At 53.7% G+C, this 16273-nt stretch overlaps 2 protein-coding genes across 2 annotated transcripts; one reads left to right on the top strand and one right to left on the bottom strand.

Annotated features, from left to right (window-relative positions):
- Positions 1-6: 6 nt before the first annotated feature.
- Ccdc154 (coiled-coil domain containing 154) lies at positions 7-8553 on the top strand. The gene is made up of 17 exons (XM_041676587.1): positions 7-13; positions 67-355; positions 455-644; positions 836-882; positions 1158-1253; positions 1579-1702; positions 4165-4266; positions 4355-4483; positions 4560-4684; positions 4992-5118; positions 5206-5343; positions 6927-7046; positions 7169-7245; positions 7472-7589; positions 7719-7805; positions 8086-8273; positions 8345-8553. Exons 1-17 carry the CDS (start codon positions 7-9, stop codon positions 8454-8456), a joined length of 2076 nt encoding a protein of 691 aa, XP_041532521.1. The 3' UTR covers positions 8457-8553.
- An 806-nt stretch (positions 8554-9359) lies between these two features.
- Positions 9360-10160, bottom strand: Percc1 (proline and glutamate rich with coiled coil 1). The gene has a single exon (XM_041675893.1). It carries the CDS (start codon positions 10158-10160, stop codon positions 9360-9362), a length of 801 nt encoding a protein of 266 aa, XP_041531827.1.
- Positions 10161-16273: the final 6113 nt, after the last annotated feature.

Raw genomic sequence — 16273 nt, 5'->3', positions numbered from 1 at the left:
GAAGCTATGTCAGGTGAGTGGAGAGGAGGGGTGAACCTCTAGCAGGGCTGCTCTCTGACCCAGCAGTAGCTTGGGATAGCACTGAGCAAGGTTACAGGAACTACTCTGTCCCTGTGCGTGAGCTCGCTAGGTGCCTCCTTCTGTTGCTAGCGGACAGCCCCTCACTGGGGCTTTCACCTTCACAACTGAACACTGTCACGCTCGAGGACCTGGAGCGTCTCATAACAGAAGGCCTAGCCAGTCCCGAGCCCTTGGGTGTGGATACCTCAGAGAGGTATGAGTGCAGTGGCCCCGTGTCCAGCTGCGTGGTCCCTGAACATGACACCCCTAAGCAGTGGAAACAGCTGGAGCAGTGGTGAGCCTTGCAGAGTATGAGGAATGGAGATGACACGCGGGGGCGGGGGTAACTTCCAAGAGAAGCACAGCTTGACCCAGCTGCTCTGGCCCTGACCAGGGTAGCTGAGCTGCAGGCTGAGGTGGTTCGCCTGAGGGCACACAGGGACCGCTGTGAGCATGCCACACTGGGCCTGCTTCGTGAGCTGCTGCAGGTTCGTGCTCGTGTGCAGCTCCAGGCCTCAGAGCTGCGCCAGCTGAGGCAGGAAGTGCAACAAGTGGCCTGGAGCCCCGAGAAGGAGGCCTTAGAGGTGAGACATTGGGCAGAGCAGCAGACACAGGCACGCAACTCTTCCTGGTGCTTGGAACAGCTTACTGGACCCTGACCCTACTGATTCCCGTGGCTCCATGCTCTGGCTCCTACACACCCACCTGCACTGGTGCTGGAGGGACTTTGTAGGCAGCAGACTTGGCCTGCCTAGTCCTCCTTTCCTCCTTACAGCTGTCTGGGCCCCAGAGCCAGAACCAGATACAAGTCCTGGATAAAAGGTAACATACAGAGAGACAAGCATAAGCTTCAGTGGGAAGGGCTGGGACCACTGCTTCCCTGCAGCAGCTGGTGTTAGGGCCTGCGTGGGTGTCCCTTCCCCCAGGTAGTAGTGTTTAAACGATACCTATAGTAGTCCAACTCAGACTAGGTTCTGCATACAGTGGGACCGACTGTCCAGGCGGTGGGAGGCTGGTGGTCAGGCCCCATGGCTACAGCTGCAGCAACAAAGGCTGCCTAGCTGCTCTGGGGCTGGCAGAGAAACTCCTTATGCCAGGCTGGTGGAGGTCCGAGAGGCTTTGGCACAGATCCGAAGAACACAGGTGTTACAGAACACAGAGCGGAAATGTTCTGAGCAGGAGATGAACCTCAGGTGGGCCAATTCCCTGGATTGTTGCCAAACCAGTTTTGTGTACACGTTGAGAGTCTCAGGCCTGCCCTGCCCTATGCCCCTAGTGCCGCCAGTGGGCTGTCCTCTGCCATTAGTGCCGCACTGCTGACTGCTGGGAACCCCGCCTTCCTGCTCTCCTTTATTTGGTGCCTTGCCCTCACTAGGGACTCCAAAGTCTATCTCAGCTTCCATGTGTAACCTGGGCAGGTTGTGGACCCCAGCCTAAGATGGACCCAGGGTCCCAAAGCCCACCAGGCTCCCTGTGGTTCCCCAGCTGAGTTAGTGTTACCACACCTACTGCCTCTAGGCTGACCAAGCTGACTGACTTGCTGAGGCAAGAGGAGCAGGGCCGGGAAGCAGCCTATAGCACCCTGCAGAGGAACCAAGAGGATACCAACGAAAAAGTGGACCGTGGGTTGTCCAAGATGCAGGTACCTCTTGAAAGCCAAACCTAGCTAGCCTAGGCAGAAGTCATCTAAGTCCCTGAGTGACCTCCAGTGTCCCTAGCCTGTGACCTGCGGTTGTTTATCAGTGTATACAGTAACACAAATTCCTAGGGCAGAATGTTCTCCCTTCTACTCTGAACCCTTAAGAGGGGCCTCTTTTCCTCATGGGGCTGAAGAACGGTTACGCATGCCTGCCACCCAGCTCCTCCTGGGCTCTATAAATAGACACTAGGGACTACAGCTGCTGTTCTGTGTGTCCAGTCTCCTCACAAGACAGTGTGGGCTGAGCATACTGGGTGCTTCCAGCTGTCCCAACATCATTTTGCTGCCCAGGGGTAGTGGCATCTCCGTCCAGGCTGCTGGGAAGCTAACACTGACATCAGCAAGAGTACAAGAGCTTTGGGAGAAGGGTTCCTCGTAGGCTAGGCACGGAGGGCCCAGGCCCTTTGAGGGCTCTTCAGCATTGGTGTCAGGACTTAACACCCCAATATCTGTTTTTATAATAAAGTTTTATTGGCACAGAGCCATGAGCATTTGTTTAACAAAGTGACAGTGGCAACTTTGGACAAGAGTTGGGACTCTTCACAGGAGACCCTGTGAACTTGAAATGTTTGCTGTCTGGTCATGCAGAAAACGTGGCTGAGGGATTGGTGTATAGCTCAGTTGATGGTGTACTGGCTTAGCATGCACCAAGTTCTGGGTTCAACCTCCAGCACCCCTAAAACTGAGTGTGGTGGTACACGCTTGTAATTCTAACCCTTGGCAGATAGAGGCTAATTCAGAAGTTCAGTATCATCCACTGCATGACAGATGTGAGGCCGGCCTGGACTACATGAGACTCTATCTTAAAAGAAAAATAAAGACTAGCGGTGGGTGCTGCACACCTTTAATCCCAGCACATGGGAGTCAGAGGTAGACAGATCGCTGAGTTCGAGGCCACCCTGGTCTACAGAGCAAGTTCCAGGACAGAGAAACCCTGTCTTCAACCCCCCCCCCCCCGCCAAAAAAAGTAGCCAACCCTGTTTTAGGCTTCCCTCCTACGAGGCAAGGAGATCAGCAGTGGCTCAGACGATGTGAAAACTTCCCTGAGAACCATCTTCTCCCAGACTCAGGGCCTGAGAGCTAGGCCTGTTGTCAGGAGAGCCCTATGACCATGAAGAAGGTGCTAGGTAAATGGATATTATGAAGTAGAAGGTTTCTTAAGACCTTTCTTTGGTACATGTAGGGAGGTGAGAGCTTCACTGTAAAGCTCTGGCTAACCTCAAACTCCCAGAAACCCCCTGTGAACCTCAGCCTCCTGAGTACTGCAGTTACAGGCCTGTGCCACAACGTTCGGCTTTGTTAAATCCTGGCAGTCCTGGGGAGATTAAGAGAAACACATTCTCACTACAAGTAGGGAAGGGGCCAACAGAGTTAAAGAGAGGTTCTAAGTTCAGCCTGGCAAATAAATAAGCGTTGTGGGGCTTCTTACAGGCACATGGGTAACAGGTGGCGCAAGGCCAAAGAGCTCCCATGACCTCACCGTCAAAATGTTCCCTCTTGGGCTGGAGAGATGGCTCAGTGGTTAAGAGCACTGTTTTGCTCTTCCAAAGGTCCTGAGTTCAATTCCCAGCAACCACATGGTGGCTCACAACCATCTGTAATAAGATCTGGTGCCCTCTTCTGGCCTGCAGGCATACACACAAACAGAATACTGTATACATAATTAATACATAAATCTTTAAAAAAAAATGTTCCCTCTTCTATACCAGCATGGAGTAGTTGGGTAGCGGGGAGTGGTGGTTGTAATGACACAGAAAGGTCTTGTGACTCTCCCCCCTCTTGCCCAGAGGGACTATTAGCCCCACTCCCATAGACAAAGCTACCTGCTCAGAGCTGTTTCTCATGGCCATTACTGCAGACCAAGATTCTCAGAGGTGACCACAGCTGTTCAACTCCATAATGGCACTGGCTACGTCAAGTCCTAAAAGTGTGAGGTAGAGAGGCCAGAGGCTGGGTTGGGCCTTTAGACCCTCAGAGCAGCAGGAATGCAGCATAGAGAGGAGGCAAAGCCCAAAGGGTTCCGTCTAGTTTTCCCTCCTACCCTCTTGATGAGGCCTGTGCGTGGGGTGCTCCTACTTGGATGGGGATACTCTCACGCCTCCTCATACTGAGGCTCCAGCTCGGCATGGAATCCAGTGCCCCTTGCACAACCTTCCCTGGATGCATCCGGGGCTCTGAATGTATGCTGAACTGTCTGGACTCCTGTGGCCTTGACCTTTAGGGCCCCTTCTGGCCTGTGAGCTAGCATTTTGAGGGACAGTGGGTCCTATCTGCCCTACCTTCCTTCCTGCCCAGTGCATGCAGCCTGGCTGTGCAGGGATTGGAAACAGGGAGGGATATACCAGGCAGGGAAGGATAACCAGTGAGGAGGCCTCAGGTGACCATGTGACCCCCCCCCCCCCCAGAACCAGGTGACTAAATTCAGCGAGGATATGAGCATCCGCTTCCTAAAGAGGGAGGCCAAACTGTGCAGTTTTCTTCAGAAGTGTTTCCTGGCCATGGAGCAGGTGAGAGCCTGGGCGGGGCCCAGTTCCTCACGGATTGCCCGTGGGGGGGGCAGTCCCAGATTCACAGCAGCTAGTGCTGTCTCCACAGAGAATGAAGTCTTCAGAGAGCACACGTCTGATGGCAGAAAGCAGCCTTCAAGAGGAACTGGAAAGCCGCTGGCAGAAGCTACACGAACTGACAGAGGAGCGCTTGCGGGCCCTGCGGGCACATCGTGAGGTGGGTGGGCCTGGGTGGCCAGAAGGCGGGGAGATGGGGTTGGCACCAAGGCTCAGGGCCACTTCTGCCACAGCAGGAGGAGGAGGGTCACCTACTGGAGCAGTGCCGGGGCCTGGACAAAGCTGTAGTCTACCTGACCAAGTTTGTGCGACAGAACCAGGTGTCACTGAATCGTGTCCTGATGGCTGAGCAGAAGGCCCGGTGGGTGTCGTGTCAGGACAGTGGGCCACCCAGTCCCTTGCTCAGCTAACCCCTACTGAGCTCAACTGGGGAATGTCTTGCTTCAGCCCCTGCAGCTGTCAGTTAAACACTAGGCCAGTTGGTCATGTTTGGACAGGCTAGCAGCCCTCTGCTGGAGCTCCTGTCCCTCCACCCTGATCCTCGCTCACAGCCCCTTCTTGGTAGCACCCATCCTCTGGTCCATGGAATCGCTTGGAAGGTCCCAGAGCTAGCAAGCATGTCCCCTCACTGGGTAGCACTAAGGGACAGTTTGAACATCTATATGCAGGGAGGCCAAGGTGAGCTTGGAGGAAAGCCAGGCCGGAGAGCTGGCCTCGTACATCCAGGAGAATCTGGAGGCTGTGCAGATGGCTGGCAAGCTAGCCCAGCAGGAAACTCAGGGTGCACTGGAACTGGTAAGGGGCTAAGTGAGGTGGAGGTCGGCGGGGATCCTTGTGTACATAGGCATCAGCTAGCCTCCCTGACTCCATTGTCTCGAGCAGCTTCAAGAGAAGAGCCAGGTCCTAGAAGGGTCAGTGGCAGGTCTGGACCAGCAGCTGAAGGACCTGAGTGACCATTGTCTAGCTCTCAGCTGGAAGCTAGACCTGCAGGAACAAACACTAGGCGTGAAGCTGTCCCAGGTAAGGTGGGCAGACCCCACGGAAGGGTGGTAAAGGAGATGGGGCCAAGGGTAGAGACCTGATCTCTGCACGAGGTAGGGCAGCTCCTGCAGGACTCTCAGCCTCTTGGCGCTCTCTCTCTCTCTCTTTCTCTTTATCTCACTCTCCTTCCTCCCTCTTTCCCTCCCTCCCTTCTTTTCAGCAATTCCCCTTTAATCCCAGCACTCTGGAGGAAGAGGCAGGTAGATCTCTGTGAGTCTGAGGCCAGCCTGGTCTATAAAGTGAGTTCCAGGCCAGCTAAAAAACCTGCTTGAAAAAACAAACAAAGAAAAACACATTTTAAAACATACAGTTCAGTGGATTTTGTTTGGTTTTATATTTTATTTGAGTTCTTTTATATATTTTTTATTTATGTGTCTGTGTGTACATGCCACCTGTGTGTGAGTGCTCAGACCAGAAGAGGACATCAGTCTCTTGAAGCTGAGGTTACAGGTGGTTGTGAGCCACCCAACATGGGCACTAGGAACCAAACTCCAGTCCCCTGGAAGAGCAGCAAGTGCTTCTAACTGCTGATCCATTCCTTCAGCCCATTATTGTTTTTTTTTAATCGTTGTTTTGTTTTTCTTTTCTCTTAATTTGACTCACAACCATTTTTTTAACGATTTATTATGTATACAGTGTTCTGCCTATATGTATGCCTGCTGGCCAGAAGAGGGCACCAGACCTCATTACAGATGGTTGTGAGCCACCATGTGGGTGCTGGGAATTGAACTCAAGACCTCTGGAAGAGCAGCCAGTGCTCTTAACCTCTGAGCCATCTCTCCAGCCTCTTGCTTTGATTTTTTTAAAGAGAGAATCTTACCACGTAGCCTAGTCTGACATGATACTCCTCATTTTCCTGCCTTATCCTCCTGAGTGTTGGGATCACACGTCTGAGCTCAACCCTAACCCTAACTAAGACTCGGTGGTTTTAGTACATTCCTAGAAAAGTTATCAGCCAAGTCAGCTTCAGAGCTTTCTCAGCACTTCAGAGAGAAACCCCAGGGTCTAACAGTCTCTCTTCTCCCCAATCCAGCTCTGAATTGCGGGCTGTAGGCCCTTAATTCCAACCCTTTCATCTCGTGCTTCTCTCTTGAGCTGCCTTCATGGGTCACCCCTGTTGTAAGGACCCATGCTTCATCTCCTTACAGCTGGATAGTGTTACCACATTTGGGCAGGCTATGCTTTGACATGAGGGCCTGTTCTCTTTGGTAGCTCCTGTGAACACACCCCCTGATATGGCAACTGGATCCCCAACGTTGGCTGGCTCTGCATCCTTTCTGGGCATGTATGGCCATTGAGAGCAGCTGCTGACAGGAGCCTTTGACCACCATGTCTGTATCCCTCCTGCAGTGTGACAGACTCTTTTCTATCCTGTCACTACTAGCTGTCACCCCCTCAAGGACATGGCTCTGCTCAGCTGGATGACCTTGCCTTGGATGACCACCAGGGCTGCCATAGGTCTAGCATCCCTGTCTTCTGCAGTGTCTGGCCAGGCTGTCCAGGCCACTCTGCCTCCTGTCACCCACCTGTGTACCATCCCTCACTGGATATTGAAATTGTAGGTGCAGGCTGCATGGGAAGGTGTAGAAAGGGAGTCGCTGCAGAATCTGGTCCGGTGGCTAAAAGAGGTCTCAGCTCACTTGCAGGAGGTGCAGGAAAAAGTGAACAACCTGCCCCAGCAGGTGGGTAAGGCCAGGGTGCACCTATTCTTGAAGATCCAGGCCTTGGCTTGGCTTGAGCTAGCCTGGTGCTCCCAGGTGGCTGTGTTGAGTCACCTTAGGCACCTACATTTTCCACACTTCAGATAGAAAATGTCTCCAACAAGTGTGTTCTTCACAAGAGTGATGTGGACCTGAGGATCTCTGCCGAGGGCAAGGCCAGGTGAGGTTTGAAGCCTCCCAGGCCCCTGGGAATTCCTGATCGTCACTGGTCCCCACAGGATTCTTCCAGGCCCCTCCCCTCTGCACCTGTGCTTGCCCCGCCCCCAGCCCGTCCCACCCTGAGCTCTGCCTCCTGTGGTATAGCTTGTCAACCCTGTGACAGCCTCAGGACTAAGCCTTTGCCTTGAGCTCTGGGACCCCCTACAGCCAGCCCTTGGTGTCCACAGAGAGTCTGAGGTTGAGGCTGTGCGACAGGAGCTAGCTACCCTGCTGATGTCTGTGCAGTTTTTGAAGGAGGAGAACCCCGGACGGAAGATTGCGGAGATCCAGGGCCAGCTGGCCACGGTATCCCTTGGGCCCCAGGAAGGCACCTGCATCTGTCTCCCTAAACTCCGGGGTCTTGGTGATTCTGTAGTAGTGGGTGCATCTGGACAGCAGCAGTCCGTGTCTACCCATGATTGGAGCTGTGTTTAGTTTCAGAAGCAAATAATCAAGTTAGAGAACAGCCTCCAGGCCAACAAGACCATCCAGAACCTGAAGTTTAATAACGAGACCAAGCTGGTGAGAGGAAACTCTGGGAGAACCATTGACCCCTCACCCTCTTGCCAGTCTGCCCCAAGTCCCTCGGCTCCTGTCTGCTCCATGGGGCCCCAGGCACTTCACTAGTGGGGTGGTGCTGATCTGTGTTTCCTAGATACGGGGCCCTACTGCTGGGCTTCCTCCATAGAAGATATCCCCACATACACACATCCTCTGCCTGCCGCTGTGATCCAGTCCCCATTTCTCTGCCATTGTTTCATCCTCCGTGGGTCCTGTTAACACCGTACCTCTGCACTTGCAGCGGGCAGAAGAGATCGCAACCCTGCGTGAGAGCATGCTGAGCCTGTGGAGCGAGGAGGGCCCCTGGCCGCTGACACTGGGCAGCAAGCGGGTGTTCATGTCCCTGGTGAGGCAGCGGTTCTTCATCAAGGACATAGCCCTGAGCGAGATGGTCCCTGTGAACTCCTGGGGCGTGTATCAGGCTGTGAGGTAGGCAGCTGAGAACCTGGGTCTCCCAGCCTCGAGAAGTTGTGTTATGGATGAACTGTGTCTCTGCGCAGGTGGCTTCAGTGGAAGACAATCCTCTTGAACCTGGTGGCCCACCAAAGGCCTGGAGCAATCTCTGCGATGACCTACTGGAAGCCTGCACCCAAGATTCTGTCCCAGAAATAAAGATGCCAGTTCTTGTACCTGTTGGAGCCAGAGTCTCCTGTTGTCTGATGGAACAGCTTTTCCGCAGCTCGAAGGCTTGACAAGGGTGTCAAGTAGTGAGAGGGACCAAAGTCACAAGGCCCAGGTTATTTGACCCTGAAGGACCCTTTCTGCCCTGCTTAGCCCCAGGCCCTTTTATCACTTTTCCTGGGATTTCTGTTCAGGGACACCCAGGCCACGCCTGGGACCCACCCCAGCTGCCTCTGAGGACAAATGTAACGAGTAAGGACACAGGGTCCTCAGATCATCCTCATCCCTGCCCAGCCGTTGTTAACACCGAAGTGCCACCAAGGAAGCCATTTGTGAGCATGAATCCGGAGAGTCAGCGTCTGCGCTCCTCTGTGTGATCAAGCAGTGTGTCCCTTGTGTCCCTCTTCTGGCCTCTCAAGAAAACCTGCACTTTGCACACAGCTCCCAGCCCTTGCCACCAGCCTAGCACAGGGCATGGCACATGGAATCATCAGCTCTGGCAAGGCAGGGAGGGCTGGCCTTTGCTACTGACTTGAGTCTTGGTGCTGGCTTGGTAAAGAATGGGTCTCCCCAGATGGACGTGTGCAAACGACTCATTGTTCTTGCCTGAGTTCTGTCCACTTCCTGTGGGTAGAGTTCTGAGACCTGATGTGTTTAGTGGGGTCATCCGAGAACTGGTAGCCAGGTGTGGCTGGGTCTAGACAAGCGTTTGCTCTCCCTTCACAGTGCTGGCGGTGGCAGTTCTAGGCTCAGGATAAGCTTGGGTCCTCTGGGGGAGCCAACTGCGTGGCTGCTTAAAGAGACCCACTAGGGAGGTACCTGGGCAACAAGGAGAGGCTGGGTGCCTGAGAGAGGACCACTGCTGCCCCAGCACACACCTGACCTACCTACTTACTAGATCTCAGTCATCGGTGTCTCCTCCAGGGCCTGGGTGCCTCCACTCTGCAGTTCGGAGCCACCCTCAGCAGACCAACTGGCCAGCAGATCACTAAAATCTGGTGTGCCTGGATGCAGCAGGCCTAGTGGGTTGGGCACAGGCTCCTTCCAGAAGGATGGAGGCAATTTCCTTTGGGTCATGGGGGTGATGTGGCTATACTTCCTCTCTAGCCTCAGCCTTTGACAAGCTGACACTCTGGGCCTGGAGAACTGCCGGAGCCCATAATCAAAGAGCTCAGCCAGGGGGCCCAGTGGTGGTACCCTGTCTCCTCTGTGGCCCAACCTGTGCATCTGACCCTCAGACCCCCCAGGCAAATTCACACTGAGCTCAGCAGCCTCCTTTTCCTCTGGGGGCCCATCCTGGGCCAAACATACCAGATCAGCATAGTACAGATCCCGGGCAGAGCAGCTGGCTAGTTGGCTGTCAGAATAGATGTCTTGGGCATCTGGGTCTTGCCCTGTGTCCTTGCGTCCAAAGTACCGCTGAATGTCACCGCTGATGAGCTCTGAGAAGCGCAGCAGCTGCATTGGGGTCTCCGGCCTGCTGGGACTCTGGGGGGCCACCCCTGAGCTCTGGGAATCTGGGCTGCAGCCCTGTGGCCCCTCATCTTGCAGCTCATGGTCTCCCTCTTCCTCTTCCTCCTCCTCTTCTTCCTCTTCGGAAGTTTCTGGAGCCTCCAGGTCTGTGGGCAGGAAGGACTGGTGTGATGGCAGGGGCAACCGGAAGTCACAGACAGACCGTATCACACCAGCAGCCATCTTGTTGAGGTCTCCAAAACAGGGTGGGGTGGTCCTGGGGTAGCAGACACAAGCTGGGAGGGAAGTAAAAGGGCAGGTTGGCAAGTTAGGGCTGGTGGTGCCCACTGGATACAGCCTGAATGTATGGTCCTGAAAAAACTGCCTTGGCTGGCTCTTCTCTTGATCACTTGGACTCGTGAGCTCAGAGAGGACCTGCCTTAGTCAGAGAGGCATACAGGATCCTCTTGTGTAGGGCGGGGCCATCATGGTACAGAGGAACCATTAGAATCCACCACAGCTGTGATCAGGCAGGCCACAAAATAGGGTAGGAGGCAGAAGACCTAGAGATCAGAACTGCCTAGGCAGGCAGGGACAGGCACTGGACAAGGAGTCTACTTTGTCCCAGCATGGATTCCGGTGGAGACAGGCCCAGCGCTCTGGCAGATACTGTGGGGAGCTTCAAGGGCTGTGGTGGCCAAAGAAGGGCTGTGGTGGCCAAAGAGCCCCACCTGACCTGGTTCCTCCCTAGCTACAGTCACAGCTCTGGAGTTCTTTTCGGAGGAGGGACATTTTGGGGGTTTAGTTTTTTTTCTGCTTTGGTTTGGTTTTCTTTTGTCTTGAGATAGATTCTCTCATAGCCCTGGCTGTCCTGGAACTTGCTATGTAAACTGGATTGGCCTCAAACTCACAGAGGTCTGCCTGTCCCTGCTTCCAGAGTTCTGGGATTAAGGGCCTGTGTCACCATTTCTGGGAAGGGATTATTTTTTAAGAAAAAGGTCTAGCTGGACAGTGTTGGTGTGTGCCTTTAATCCCAGCACTCAGGAGGCAGAGGCAGGTGGATATCTGTGAGTTTGAGACCAGCCTGGGCTACAGAGCAACACAGAGAAACCCTATCTTAAAAAACAAAAAAGGGGAGAAGGGAGAGGGAGGGAGGAGGGAGAGGAGAAGAGAGGAAAGGAAAGGAAGGAAGGAAGGAAGGAGGGAGGGAGGGAAGGAGAGAGGGAGGGAAGGAAGGAGAGAGGGAGGGAGGAAGGGAGGGAAGGAGAGAGGGAGGGAGGGAAGGAAGGAAGGAAGGAGGGAGGGAGGAAGGGAGGGAAGGAAGGAAGGAAGGAAGGAAGGAAGAAAGGAAGGAGTCTCATTTGGAAGGAGTCTCATTTGGAGAACCTGTGTCAACCCTGCCTTAGCCTCCTGAAAGCAGAGATGAGAGGCATGAGCCACCACACCCAGCTAGCCCTGGGTTTTAATTTGATACCTGACCACAATGTGAGTGCCCCCCACCCAGACCTCCTGTGAAGGGTGGGAGGGACAGATGGAAGATCCCTAAAGGAGTGGACCCCACAGATTGCTGTGCAGGTCCCAAAAGGCGCAAGAGCCTAAGGAAGAGGCGGTGGCTGGGGAGTAATGTGGCTCTTCCCGGCTGAATCTGAATCCTAGAGTCACCAGGCGCCTCACAGAGATAGGGGAGCAAGTATCTACCTAAGTGTATCAGGAGATGATGGCTCTCTGAGAGGTCTGGTCAGAGCCCAGCCCCTCCCTGCTGTCCTGAAACCCTGAGTTTGGGCAGCAGAGACTGGCCACTAGCAGTGTCCTACATTGCTGGGTTCCTCTGTCTCAGGAGGTGTCCCGTGGTCCTGACACTAGCCTTTGAGGATAACTGCTAGTGGAGAGCTCAGTGCAGACATATTCCCTGTGGGAGGAATTCCCCGCTTATCCCTCCTCACCATCCCAGGAGACTCCAACCCATACACCCAGGCTCCTACCTGATGGGACTGCAGCGCTCAATCAGTAGGCCCCTCCACCTGGGGTGCAAGCATTTATAGCTGGGCTCCACAACTGCCTGAGGCTGGCAAATATTTGGCAACGGCATTGTCATCGCAGACTGGGCAAACAGATCCCGTTTGCTTTAGCGCCCAGCAACCAGAGCCCCGCGGGGGGAGTGCCCGCAGACCGCCTCACCTGCACGCAGCCTGCCTGGGGACCATGAAGTGTTTGCCTCAGGCCCAGCTGGCCCACACCCTGGACCCGAGGACCCTTATCTGTGCTGCTGATTGGGGCCCCATCCAAGCCTTGTCAAATAGGCGGAAAATTAAATTTCATGCTATTTTGAGTTCTGGAGTACGCCTCTCCAGAGGACATCCTGCCTGCAGTGCATTCTATAAACCATGCTCTGCAGCAACAGGGCCTAGAGCAAGGGGAAGCGACTGAGACTATGCAGCCACCCACCAGGTCCAAGATAGGAACTAATACTTGCAGTCCTCATAACCCCTTCCAAGCTCCAGCCTCTGGGCCTTATTTGTGCAGCTGAGATCAACTGGCCCAGTAAGCACTGTGAGGAGGACTCTCATGTGGTGGCTGCCACCCACTTGCCCAGAACCCAGCTGTAATCGTAGTCAGTCCGATTGAACCCTCTGAGTCTTGAGCATCCAGAGAAGGCACCTCCTTTCTCTGGTTTTAAGCCTCCTGGCTGCTCCTACACCTCAGTGGAATTGGGGGACTCCAGTGCCTGCCTGTCCTCTCTGGTCCTCCTAATGCCCTCGGCCTTTCTGGTGGTGTATTAGCTTCCTCTGGTGAAGTAATAAATAGGGGTGGCGGGGCTGCGTTCCCAGCACCCCGGCCGCCTGCTCGGCTAGCTTATGCCCCGAAATAATTACACGGACACTGTATTCTTTTAATCACTGCTTGGCCCTTTAGCTCTAGCACTTACAGGCTAATTCTCACATATTAATTTAGCCCATTTCTAATCATCTGTGTGTAGCACCCCAAGGTGCACTTACCGGGAAGATTCTAGCCTATGTCCATCCTGGGTCGGACCTTCATCGCGTGTGTCTGCCAGGGAGCAGGGCATGGCGTCTCTGCTGAGGCATCTGCTCCAGAGAGGAGAGATGTCGAGACTCTGACCTCACTTCCTCTTCCTCCCAGCATTTTGTTCTGTTTACTCCACCCACAGGGCCAAGCAGTTTCTTTATTGGCCAATGACCTTCCTCCATCATTCTGGCTTCTTTAATTGCTGATCACAATAGGAAATTATTCTCTGTCCTCCTGGAGGCCAGAATCCAAACTGAGATGTGAGCCAGGCTGGTTTCTTGTAGGAAGTTGAGATCCTCGGGCTGCCAGCCTCCTGGTGTTCTTTGTCTTGAAGCTGTCATGGTCATCAATGCTGTCATCTTCACACAGGCTTTCACTTTTTTAAAAACCTCGGGACAAGGTCTTGCTATATGGCCTATGTTGGCCATAAACTGGTGGCCATCTGAGTGCTGGGATTGTGGGCATGCACCACCATGCGTGGCTGGCAACTCTTACAAGGGTGTTCACCCTGGCACCTGAGTCCTGCACGTCCTCAGCTTCAGTAGTCACACCAACAAAGACTTTTTCCAAATATCTTCACACCCTGTGGCTTAGCGTGGACGTGCATTTAGTGGGGACATTATTCTAGCTGATCCAGGTACCTTTTAGGAAGTATGTGACCCTGGGGCACTCAGTTGTCCTGAAGTCGCCCCCAGTGAATTCAGGTGTCATCAGCTATGACTCTGCTGGGGCTAGTTCCAAGGACAGGAAAGTGGCTCGTCACAGTAATGTTTTCACTGTCTTGGGACCAAAGCATTTGCTGATTGTCTCTAAGTTCAGCTCTTCACCTGGCCAGGCGGTTAAGAGCAATGTCGATACCATTTGCCTCCCCTGGGTCCTTCCTTGTTCCAAGACACCACTCCCACTTTGGGCAAGGGCATCACCTTGGTTTCAAGCTATTGTAACCCTCTTGGTACCCTTGGGGCCCTAATCTGCAGGCTGAGGTTATGTCCTCTGACACTCCAGCACACTGGCCTTCAGCGCCTGAGCCCACACGTGATGACTTCAGTGGGTCTGTGACTCCTGGAGAGTAGGAGATTAGGGGAACCGACCCTGAAGATATTGTACACCTGGTCACTGTAGTCAGGACCCTCGACCAGCATAGGCAAAACACAGGGAAATGAAAGTCCTAAGGATGAGACCCTCTAAGGGCTGGGCTGAACTAGGGATGTGCTGAGTTTGGGAGATTGCTTGCCTAATGAGCCCGAAGCTCTGGGTTAGATCCCCAATGCCATATAAACTGGGCCTGATGGTGCATGCCCATAACCCCAGCAAGATCAAGGCCACATTAGGCTACATCAGACCCTGTGACAAAACAACCTGTGGGACCAGCCTGGTCTACAGAGCGAGTTCCAGGACAGGCTCCAAAGCCACAGAGAAACCCTGTCTCGAAAAACCAAAAAAAAAAAAAAAACAACCTGTGGGCAAGACTGACACCTGGCATGAATGTCTGGAAAGCTGCCCACGTCTAAAGACTGGATTGTATGCCCGGACCTGGGTCCTGGAGAAGGGCAGCATGGAGCAGGTCACTTACAAGACATTGGAAGACTCAGGGAAGGTGATGGCATAGATACTGCCAGTTCTGACCTCTTCTTAGGCAGGAAACGTGGGCATATCCCCAGTGAGTACCAGATGAGACTCCCCCATGGAATGAAGTGTTTCTGGCTAGGTCCGGTTCTAGGTGTCCGTGCTGCTCTGGATTTCATCCACTTCTGACTCTGTCAGACTCCAGGGGCTAAGAACACTCGCTAGTCTTGGCTGTGAGTGGCACTGCTTTAGCCCCAGTCAGCTTCCTTCTCACCCACCAAAGCCTAAACCCACCGAAGAACCAGGCATGGGGTTGGGGTATGTGTTTGCAGTTACTCCGAGCTGAAGCCACATCACCCTCTACTGCTGGAGGTGAGAAAAACGTGCTGGCCCAGGGAAGGGATGGAAACAGGTGAGTGATGTAACACTGACTGGTGAGCCTGGGGACTGCAGCTGCATACCTGCACCTTGTGGGACAAGCAGGGAAGAGGTAGCCAGGGCCTCAGGGAGTTGGGTAGAGTACCCAGAAGGGCATGTGAGTTGTGGCCTGCATTCCACCCCACCAGCCCTGGAGACGGGAAGACATACTTACTGAGGCTGTGGGTGCAGACTGCCACTGGCTCACTTAGTTAAAACCCTTGCGCTTTCTGAGCCTCAGGCTGGGGGCTTCAAGGAGAGGAAATGGGACACAATTCTGCCCTGGAGAAGGGCCCACCTGTGTGATCAAAGACTGGACTTCGGAAGAGCTTGGTGTGAGGTAGGGGGATGCAGATGGGAAAACTGAGGCAGGCAGATTGTCCCAGCAGAGGAGAGAGTCTGAAGACTCAGCCACTGCCAAGGAGTTAGAACCCCCAAGGTCATCCCAGAGGGGGTAGGTCAGACACACGCAGAGGCTAGCAGAAGCTTCACTGTGGGTTTGAAGATAAAGGAACAGGGCCGTGAACTGAGGGATTCTGGTACTTTCAGAATCTGGGAAACAATCCAGTTTTTCTTGCAGTCTATGGAATGTCACCTGACACCTCAGTTTCGGGCTGGTGAAACTCTCCTGGACTCCAAACTTAGGTGGATTCTTGGACCTCCCACCTAAGCCACACAGCTAACATCAAAAGCTTTGGCAGAACAGGAACACCACAGTGAGAGTCATGACTGCAGATGGGAACGAGTGGGTTTCTTGGAACCTGTGACTCACAGCATGGGGAGCCGCTGTACCAATGTCCTAGTTGAGATCAAGCTCAAGTGAGGCCAAGAACTCCAGAGCCGCCAAGCTGTGGTGGCGAACACCTTTAATCCCAGCACTCAGGAGGCAGGGACAGGTGGATCTCTCTGAGTTCAAGGCCAGCCTGATCTACAGAGTGAGTTCCAGGATAGCCAGGGCAACACAGAGAAACCCTGTCTCGAAAAACCAAAAAATAAAAAGGAAAAGAGAGAGAACTGCAGAGTCAAAAGCTGGCTGTGGTGGGGTCCATGATTGTAATCTTATCTCTAGGGAGCCAGAGACAGGAGGACCCTGGAATTTAGCTAACCTAGTCTTCTTTTTTTGTGTTTTGTGGGTTTTTTGTTTTGTTTTGTTTTTTTGAGACAGGGTTTCTCTGTTTAACAGTCCTGGCTGTCCTGGAACTCGCTTTAAAGATCAGGCTGGCCTCACACTCACAGAGATCAGCCTGCCTCTGCCTCCAGATTGCTGGGATTAAAGGTGTGTGTCACCACTGCCCAGCTAACCTAGCCTTCTCGAGTTTCGCACCAGTATGGGACTGTCAGAAAAT

Source organism: Microtus oregoni, unplaced genomic scaffold (assembly GCF_018167655.1).
Source record: "Microtus oregoni isolate MIOR12 unplaced genomic scaffold, Mior012 000027F_ref0000203, whole genome shotgun sequence".
Lineage (NCBI taxonomy): Eukaryota > Metazoa > Chordata > Mammalia > Rodentia > Cricetidae > Microtus > Microtus oregoni.
This window is presented reverse-complemented; position numbering and strand designations above follow the sequence as displayed.